This window comes from Hypomesus transpacificus, chromosome 9 (genome assembly GCF_021917145.1).
Source record: "Hypomesus transpacificus isolate Combined female chromosome 9, fHypTra1, whole genome shotgun sequence".
NCBI classification, from domain to species: domain Eukaryota; kingdom Metazoa; phylum Chordata; class Actinopteri; order Osmeriformes; family Osmeridae; genus Hypomesus; species Hypomesus transpacificus.
The window spans coordinates 11,615,638-11,626,402 of NC_061068.1; the positions used below are offsets into that span (position 1 = coordinate 11,615,638).

The window sequence follows — 10,765 nt, forward strand, 5'->3', positions numbered from 1 at the left end:
TTTGTTCGATTGCAGAGTAGGCTGTTAGCCTTGCCTTTCTGTAAACTGTACATAGCTCTGATGAACAAGCCATGTCACCTGATGGAATAGTATTTGTGTGGAGGTAAAAGATTTAATTTCCTGTGTGGTTTGCGGGTGGGCGTTGTTGAGACTGCCTCTGATACTTATGTTAAGTTCCTGACAATTTCAACGCTAGGGAGTAGACACCACAAACCTCTGGGGCTACAGGTGGTGACCAGAACCCATCTCTATCCCATTACTTATAGAAACAAGGAGGGGTCCCACACAGACTGTGGTCCCACACACAGACTGTGGTCCCACACACAGACTGTGGTCCCACACAGACTGTGGTCCCACACAGACTGTGGTCCCACACATAGACTGTGGTCCCACACACAGGTGTTATATGTCAAGGGTATCAGCTGTCGTTCTGGAAAAAGATATATTATGATGGGTGCTGATGACATAGCAGGCCTTTAAGCTGTAGAAGCGTTAAACAAAACCATCTCTTTTCACTGTTTATTTGTCTTTAGACCATTTATTTGTCTGCAGTCATGGCTTAAACGTCTACCACTCCATTACAGGGTTGACTAAGGCACAGCACCAATAACCAATATAGAGATTGTATTTGAATAAAGTCATGCATGTAATCTTTTAATCCCACTAGGCCTATATCAATCTGAGAAATGCATGTTGCTTTGTTTTGTCAGCTTTCCTTCAAGTGTGCACAGATCTTTTTACTTTTAGTGTATGATCCTCCTTTACAAAGAACAGATAGTAACAAGCAAAAAACACAAGATGTATGATGTAGGACAATCAAATCTTACAGATAACTCCTCTAAAGTACAACTGGCTGTTTCATAAAAATATGCATGCTTAAACCTTTTTCTTGATGCTACTGTTTGTGTAATTGTTTACTTTTTGCTAAGCACTGCAGATTCTATATTTTGAATGAACTCCGAAACTTGAAAAAATCTTATGAAGGCCTATATGCCTACATATTTGCCTATTTTATTTTTGGACAAAAGCACTGCCAATTTAATCCCACTCATCTACTTGGTAAATTAAATGTCATTTTCACATGCCGACGTAAAGCACATGTAGGCTACTACATACCAAAGTCTATTGAACTATCCACTCGCCATAGCCTACATGTCAAATAACAGTCTCCTTCAGTAGGTGGTCCGTTGCAGTATCCACAGCTCACACGTGAATGCATTAGTCTACTATGTCTACATTCACGTCACGTCTTACTGTGATTCAATTGCACTTCAGGTGTGTTTGAATGATTACTCCCACTAACAAAAATGTGATTGGTAGACGGATTTAAGTGAGCAGTTTAAAGATGATGTGTAAAACCAATTGGCCGCTTGTGGTATGTTTGCGAATCGAAAGACTCTTCCAACATGGTGTCAAGGATCAATCCCTTTTTGTGCTCCATGGTAGGCCTACTGGTGACTTTAACGTCTTTAGTAGCAGTTTCGTATGGGAGTATAAGTGCTATGAGCCCATTAAGGCTTAACAATGAAGATACCGATTCGACCAAAATTGGGACAAAGTTTAGAAGAGACGGTCGTAATTACGCAGAGCCTGGAACCTCAACTGGTGTAATAACTCGAAAAGGATCTCTTGCCTTTGATTCCGATTATGAGACTAACTCAGCGGATGTGGATTGTGAGTAGACAAATTTCTCAATTTAACGTGTGCTTCGTGGTCGCTCAATTATTTATTTGGGCTTTACCTTTTATTTTCAGCTCGGCACCTGTTGATGAATGGCAAACTAAAACGCATCAGGCCTTTGGTGCAGTGCTCTGATGACGCAATGACCTTGCGAGTGAAAGGACAGCGGATGCCCCGTTTTCTGGTTGACAATGGTGAGGTCTGATGCATTACTGTGGCTTTCCATTGAAATTGGCTGGTAAGATGATCTGAGCTTCTGCTTTCTGCAGGTGAAGGGTCTCTCATTCCGTTGAATCGAATGCCTTCTCATTGTGGCTTCTCTGTGAGGTGGTCCAGCAGAGAGGTGCTATTTGTAGCTCCATACAAAGGCTGCCATGTAACTGAACAGGTACACATGAATGATTTTATAAGGGATGCCGCTGTCATGACTGCCCTTCAAAAGGCTACTCCAATCATTGAATGAGAAGTGAACTCAAGTACTCTTTCTACAGGGTGGTGATCATGTACTGTATCTAAGACTATGGGGGGAATCCATGACAATGTCTTGTCCCCTTTTCCCCTCTTCACCTTCTGTAACCTGCTTCACTTACGGAATGGTGTTAAATATGGGTAATATTGGAGCAGACTCACTCAAAGTGAAAGGTAAATTGGACTTCATTTAAAAAGTCCATCTAATCTATTGCATTTAGTTCGCAAAAACCATACTTGTTAGGGTCGTTGAACCATTCCATTTCTTAAAAGGAGAATTTCCTTTTAGTCTATGATGTATGGAAACCCGTGCTGTCTTCTGGAGAACTTTGTGGATTTGCTATGGTGTCACACTCCAGAGAAACGTTGATTACTGCTCCTTACAAAGAACCCTGCATCAAGATAAAGGTATAGTCCAATAATAACTTACAAATGTACAAATTGTCTTTGGGTCATTCCAAAACCACATCTTTTGTTTTATAGGATAATAAGCATGTTCTTGTCCTGCATGCTAATGGTCAAGAGGTTTCGGTATCCTGCCCATCTCACACTGGCCCTGTGGATCCTCTGATGCCATCCATCACCACGGCTACACCAACGACTGGGGGCTCCTCCCACTCTCAGTCCGCAGAGCTGCCTTCTAACCGTGGGTACCAACAGTTTCCAGGGTCTCGTCCGCTCCCTGGATCTTTCCCAACAACTGACCCTACTAGGGCTGCACCCACAGAACTTCCTCAAATCCCCAGGTTCCCCACACCATTCTCAACGAGAGCTGCCCCCACGGATCCTCAATACCCCGGGTTCCCTCAATACCCCGGGTTCCCTCAATACCCCGGGTTCCCTCAATACCCCGGGTTCCCTCAATACCCAAGGTTCCCCGGATCGTTTCCTTCGACACCAGAGCTCTCTCCCTACCCCGGGTTCCCAAATTTCCCTGGGTTCTTTCCACCGTTGCCAACAACTGCCATCATAAGAGCTGATCCCCAGATGCCAGAACTTCCTCCTTACCCCCAATTCCCAGGGTTCCCTCCCTACCCTGGGTTCCCCAGACCCACTTCTGTAGCATCTGGGTACAACAAGGCAGCCCTTTACAGTCCTTGGAAACTAAAGGGGGGACATCATATGGTCGCATCCTCAGTCATGTACCAGGATGATCCGTCCCCTCAGTCGAGTGTTACACTGGCTCCAGCAGGGACCCCCAGGTCTTCCACTACTGCTGGTGTCGAGGACCAGAGGAGGATTCCAGGGTTTGGTTCTCGCCTCAGTGGTGCACTCCCTCCTCCACCTGCTCCTGAGGACTTGTCCCTAAACGCCCACCCCCTGATCAGTGACTTATCAAACGATTCCTTTTAAAATGTTGTAACCATTTCATCTTTCAGTGAGACGTGCACTTTAAAAATAATTATTTAACTTTACACTTGTGTTGTGTGTCATTCTCCATGGCTTGTTGGCGACTGTAACTCACATTGGCTTTGTCTGAGCATTGTTCAACTTACATGGTGAGTGTTTAAAATGCATTTCAGCCAGCTGAACTTAATCAGGACTCCATTAATGTGACTTCTGGTCTGCTGAGACTCGTGCTAAAACAGTTATTGGATGGAGTGTAAATGTGTGCACGCGCCTGTTTTTAAAGATTCATTCTCTTTAAATCATGAATCCTTGAAACGAGGCTTCTTCAATACCCCTTATATGCAAAGAGGGTTATGGTCTCAGGTTATTGACAACATTTTGTTAAGCACTCAGTAAGTCTTGGGCACTAAGTAGGTTTTGGGGGGGGAGGGAGGGAGGGGAGACACTGCTCCAGCTCTGTACCATACTCATCAATATCTAAAACAATAGGTAGCAATCACACGCATACAGAGAACACAGCAATATTATAAAGATGCATGGAAAGATGTCTTTTCAAATCACCTTTGAACATGTACACACAAACCTTGCTCAGCTACACTACCTTTTAGTTCAGTTTATATGTACAGCCCTGTCATCTCATGTCTAACATTATACATCTGTTGTTTCCTCTAGTCTGACACGTACCATGTGTACTGCTCCATCCCTGACTGCCCACCACAGCAGCCCAGGCAGACATGCTCTACAGTTTTCTGCAGCCAGATTAAAACCACAGGGTACAGACCTGGCAGATCATTAGAAACTCATTTTTCGGTTTCCAATTTCAGAATGATCTCACCCAACCTTTGTTCGATTGCAGAGTAGGCTGTTAGCCTTGCCTTTCTGTAAACTGTACATAGCTCTGATGAACAAGCCATGTCACCTGATGGAATAGTATTTGTGTGGAGGTAAAAGATTTAATTTCCTGTGTGGTTTGCCATTTGCCATTTCAAATTTGCCATCTCTCTCCAAAATTTTGGAAAAAGCTGTGGCAAAACAGCTCACTGAGCACCTCTCCTCAAATCAGCTCTATGAACCTCTCCAGTCTGGATTTCGTCTTCACCACAGCACTGAAACTGCATTAGCCAAGGTAGTCAATGATCTATTATTAGCCTCTGACGCGGGCTTTAGCTCTGTCCTTGTTCTTCTAGACCTAAGTGCAGCTTTTGACACTGTAGATCATGAGATTCTCCTGGAACGTATGGAGAACTATGTTGGGATTTCTGGTACTTCACTTCAGTGGTTCAGATCGTATCTATCTGATAGATCACAATATGTCCACTATGATGGTTGCTCATCCAGGAGCTCCATTGTAAAATACGGAGTACCACAGGGTTCAGTTTTAGGCCCTCTGTTATTTTCACTCTATATGTTGCCTTTAGGAAACATAATTAGAAGTTTTGGGGTAGATTTTCACTGCTATGCAGATGATACTCAGCTATACATGTCTATAAAGCCGGGAGAATTTCCACATGCTATGGAAACCTGTGTTTCCGGGTTGAAAACTTGGATGACTGCAAATTTCCTTCTTCTTAATTCGGATAAAACCGAGGTTCAAATTTTTGGTCCGAAAAAACACCGAAATAATTTATCCCATCTAACCTTAGACTTAGACGGCGTCAAAGTATCTCAAAGCCAGCTGGTAAAAAATCTGGGAGTCACAATGGACCCAGACCTTTCATTTGAGTACCATATTAAGCAAATCACCAGAACAGCATTTTTCCATCTACGTAATATTGCCAAAATACGAAAATTCCTCTCAAAGGATGATGCTGAAAAACTAATACATGCTTTTGTTACGTCCCGATTGGACTACTGCAATGTGTTGTTCTCTGGCCTCCCAATTACCTACCTAAAAAACTTACAGCGGGTGCAAAATGCTGCTGCTAGACTATTGACTAAAACTAGAAAGTTTGATCATATAACATCGACTCTTATCTCTTTACACTGGCTCCCTATCCAAGCCAGAGCTGATTTCAAAGTTCTACTACTAACTTACAAATCTCTGCATGGATTGGCACCACTGTACCTCTCCGGTCTCCTTGCACCCTATTGCCCCGCAAGGTCTCTAAGATCTCAAAATGCCGGCTATCTGGTAATACCCAAAGTTAAGAAAAAAACTGCTGGAGGTAGGGCGTTCTCATATAGAGCACCTCTTCTTTGGAACAAATTACCCATCTCAATTAAGGAAGCTGATACTGTCTCGACATTTAAAACTAGATTAAAAACGTTCTTGTTTAGTCAATTCTATGATTGTTAAAGGGAAGTATGTGTGTACTTTCTATGTAAACCTGGGATGTGTGCTTGCCTATGTGTGTATCACATGTAACTTTTAAATTTTAATTATAGCTTATGTTCACATTGCCCAGCTAGATGTTACAAATAAAGTAAACCTGTTACTGTATATTGTTAGTATTATTATTATTATAGTTCCGTTGCTGTATATTGTTACTGTTATAGTTTTTATTACTAGTTGGAGACAACGGGGGACTGGCTGTTTTCATCCTTATTCGTATAAGTATAACCTACTTTAGAGTTCTTTCCCCTGGAACAGATTTCATGTTCCAACTGAGGGGGGCTGTCGTTGTTTTGGTGTGTGGGGCTGCATCAAATACCCTTTTTGCTCTGTTAAATTGCTGCACTAGTCCACACTTGACCGGTGGGGATCTCATTCTATTTTGACTGTAACTGTTAGCTGCTCCTGGCATTCTCTAATCCCTGCTCTCCTCTCTGTCCCCCCCCCACACATTCCCTGTGGTGTGGGGGGTTTGAGCTGTCAGGACCTGCTTGGTCGTCGGTCTGCCAACGCTGAACCAGGTCGTCACCCGGAATCCAGTCTCCATGACGGCCAACAGCGAGTTTCCCGGTCCCATCCAACGTCTATAAAGCCGAACAATGGATTTTGGTGTTTCAAAACCCATTGACACTGTATGACTATGTTTAGCTTGTGTTCTGCTCCTCTCTCTTACCAACCGTCTCTGGAGGAGGGGATCCCTCTCTGAATTGCTCCTCCCAAGGTTTCTTCCATTTTTTCTCCCGGTGGGAGTTTTTCTGGGAGTTTTTCCTTGTCTTCCTTGAGGGTTTAGGTTGGTTGAGGGGCAGTTCTATGGGCGCATGTGAAGCCCTCTGTGACATGCTTGCGTGTAAAAAGGGCTATACAAATAAATTTGATTTGATTTGATTTGCGGGTGGGCGTTGTTGAGACTGCCTCTGATACTTATGTTAAGTTCCTGACAATTTCAACGCTAGGGAGTAGACACCACAAACCTCTGGGGCTACAGGTGGTGACCAGAACCCATCTCTATCCCATTACTTATAGAAACAAGGAGGGGTCCCACACAGACTGTGGTCCCACACACAGACTGTGGTCCCACACACAGACTGTGGTCCCACACAGACTGTGGTCCCACACAGACTGTGGTCCCACACACAGGTGTTATATGTCAAGGGTATCAGCTGTCGTTCTGGAAAAAGATATATTATGATGGGTGCTGATGACATAGCAGGCCTTTAAGCTGTAGAAGCGTTAAACAAAACCATCTCTTTTCACTGTTTATTTGTCTTTAGACCATTTATTTGTCTGCAGTCATGGCTTAAACGTCTACCACTCCATTACAGGGTTGACTAAGGCACAGCACCAATAACCAATATAGAGATTGTATTTGAATAAAGTCATGCATGTAATCTTTTAATCCCACTAGGCCTATATCAATCTGAGAAATGCATGTTGCTTTGTTTTGTCAGCTTTCCTTCAAGTGTGCACAGATCTTTTTACTTTTAGTGTATGATCCTCCTTTACAAAGAACAGATAGTAACAAGCAAAAAACACAAGATGTATGATGTAGGACAATCAAATCTTACAGATAACTCCTCTAAAGTACTACTGGCTGTTTCATAAAAATATGCATGCTTAAACCTTTTTCTTGATGCTACTGTTTGTGTAATTGTTTACTTTTTGCTAAGCACTGCAGATTCTATATTTTGAATGAACTCCGAAACTTGAAAAAATCTTATGAAGGCCTATATGCCTACATATTTGCCTATTTTATTTTTGGACAAAAGCACTGCCAATTTAATCCCACTCATCTACTTGGTAAATTAAATGTCATTTTCACATGCCGACGTAAAAGCACATGTAGGCTACTACATACCAAAGTCTATTGAACTATCCACTCGCCATAGCCTACATGTCAAATAACAGTCTCCTTCAGTAGGTGGTCCGTTGCAGTATCCACAGCTCACACGTGAATGCATTAGTCTACTATGTCTACATTCACGTCACGTCTTACTGTGATTCAATTGCACTTCAGGTGTGTTTGAATGATTACTCCCACTAACAAAAATGTGATTGGTAGACGGATTTAAGTGAGCAGTTTAAAGATGATGTGTAAAACCAATTGGCCGCTTGTGGTATGTTTGCGAATCGAAAGACTCTTCCAACATGGTGTCAAGGATCAATCCCTTTTTGTGCTCCATGGTAGGCCTACTGGTGACTTTAACGTCTTTAGTAGCAGTTTCGTATGGGAGTATAAGTGCTATGAGCCCATTAAGGCTTAACAATGAAGATACCGATTCGACCAAAATTGGGACAAAGTTTAGAAGAGACGGTCGTAATTACGCAGAGCCTGGAACCTCAACTGGTGTAATAACTCGAAAAGGATCTCTTGCCTTTGATTCCGATTATGAGACTAACTCAGCGGATGTGGATTGTGAGTAGACAAATTTCTCAATTTAACGTGTGCTTCGTGGTCGCTCAATTATTTATTTGGGCTTTACCTTTTATTTTCAGCTCGGCACCTGTTGATGAATGGCAAACTAAAACGCATCAGGCCTTTGGTGCAGTGCTCTGATGACGCAATGACCTTGCGAGTGAAAGGACAGCGGATGCCCCGTTTTCTGGTTGACAATGGTGAGGTCTGATGCATTACTGTGGCTTTCCATTGAAATTGGCTGGTAAGATGAGCTGAGCTTCTGCTTTCTGCAGGTGAAGGGTCTCTCATTCCGTTGAATCGAATGCCTTCTCATTGTGGCTTCTCTGTGAGGTGGTCCAGCAGAGAGGTGCTATTTGTAGCTCCATACAAAGGCTGCCATGTAACTGAACAGGTACACATGAATGATTTTATAAGGGATGCCGCTGTCATGACTGCCCTTCAAAAGGCTACTCCAATCATTGAATGAGAAGTGAACTCAAGTACTCTTTCTACAGGGTGGTGATCATGTACTGTATCTAAGACTATGGAGGGAATCCATGACAATGTCTTGTCCCCTTTTCCCCTCTTCACCTTCTGTAACCTGCTTCACTTACGGAATGGTGTTAAATATGGGTAATATTGGAGCAGACTCACTCAAAGTGAAAGGTAAATTGGACTTCATTTAAAAAGTCCATCTAATCTATTGCATTTAGTTCGCAAAAACCATACTTGTTAGGGTCGTTGAACCATTCCATTTCTTAAAAGGAGAATTTCCTTTTAGTCTATGATGTATGGAAACCCGTGCTGTCTTCTGGAGAACTTTGTGGATTTGCTATGGTGTCACACTCCAGAGAAACGTTGATTACTGCTCCTTACAAAGAACCCTGCATCAAGATAAAGGTATAGTCCAATAATAACTTACAAATGTACAAATTGTCTTTGGGTCATTCCAAAACCACATCTTTTGTTTTATAGGATAATAAGCATGTTCTTGTCCTGCATGCTAATGGTCAAGAGGTTTCGGTATCCTGCCCATCTCACACTGGCCCTGTGGATCCTCTGATGCCATCCATCACCACGGCTACACCAACGACTGGGGGCTCCTCCCACTCTCAGTCCGCAGAGCTGCCTTCTTACCGTGGGTACCAGTTTCCAGGGTCCGTTTCCTGGAACTTTCCCGACAACTGACCCTACTAGGGCTGCACAGAACTTCCTCAATACCTCGCGTCCCCCAGAATGTTTCCGACAACTGCCTCAACGAGAGCTGCACCTGCTGATCTTCAATACTCCTGGGTTCCCTCAATACTCCCGGGTTCCCTCAATACCCTAGGTTCCCCACTCTGAATGCCATCCATGATGAGCGCTGCACCAACTAGTGCAGACTCATCTGATACTGGGGGCTCCTCAGACTCAGTTGGCAGAGTTGCCTTTCTACCCTGGGTTACCTCTACCCTAGGTTCCCCACACCATTTTCAACAAGAACTACACCCACAGATCCTCAGACGCCTGGGTTACCTCAATACCCGGGTTACCTCAATACCCTAGGTTCCCCACACCATTATCAACGACTGCCACTATCAGAGCTGCACCCTCTAATCCTAAAATGCCATCCATGATGAGCGCTGCACCAACTAGTTCAGACTCATCTGATACTGGGGGCTCCTCAGACTCTCAGATGGCAGTTGCCTTTTTACCCTGGGTTACCTCAATACCCTGGGTATATTGGACAGTTCCCATGGAACTACGAGCGCTATGCCTCGCTGCAGTGGTGCACTCCCTCCTCCACCTACTCCTGAGGACTTGTCCCTAAACGCCCTCCCCCTGTTCAGTGACTTATCAAACGATTCCTTTTCACCGTTTCATATTTCAGTGAGACGTGCACTTTAAAAATCATTATTTAACTTTACACTTGTGTTGTGTGTCATTCTCCATGGCTTGTTGGTGATTGTAACTCACAATGGCTTTGTCTGAGCATTGTTCAACTTGCATGGTGAGTGTTTGAAATGCATTTCAGCCAGCTGAACTTCATCAGGACTCCATTAATGTGACTTCTGGTCTGCTGAGACTCGTGCTAAAACAGTTATTGGATGGAGTGTAAATGTGTGCATACGCCTGTTTTTAAAGATTCATTCTCTTTAAATCATGAATCCTTATATAAGTATATACTAAATAATTGCATTTGTCGCGTGTCATTTTCTATGGCTTGTTGGTTATTGCAACTCACATTGGTTTTGTTTGAGCATTGTTCAACTTGCATGTTGAGTGTTTGAAATGCGTGTTAGCCAGCTGAACTAAGTCAGGACTCTGTTAATGTGACTTCTCACTATAAATTAGACTTCCTTTTTGGTCTGCCAACCTCTGAAAGGAAACAGCTGAAGAGCCCACAGTTGAGGTAATATTGGAGAAAATAAATTGGGTTGGAGTGAATTTTTTTTTTCTTTTTCTGAAGGGTTTTGTAACTGTTTCAGCTGAGACTCATGCTAAAATGGTTATTGTATGGAGTGTAAGTGTACACGTGCTTGTTTTTAAAGATACATTCT

General features: G+C 43.2%; 1 protein-coding gene across 1 annotated transcript; it reads left to right on the plus strand.

The window, feature by feature from the left end:
- Positions 1-1,374: 1,374 nt before the first annotated feature.
- LOC124471979 lies at positions 1,375-9,601 on the plus strand. Its single transcript, XM_047026656.1, has 7 exons — positions 1,375-1,674; positions 1,755-1,874; positions 1,950-2,068; positions 2,172-2,322; positions 2,438-2,556; positions 2,632-3,218; positions 9,556-9,601. The coding sequence occupies exons 1-7, from the start codon at positions 1,407-1,409 to the stop codon at positions 9,599-9,601; spliced, it is 1,410 nt and encodes a 469-aa protein (XP_046882612.1). The 5' UTR covers positions 1,375-1,406.
- Positions 9,602-10,765: the final 1,164 nt, after the last annotated feature.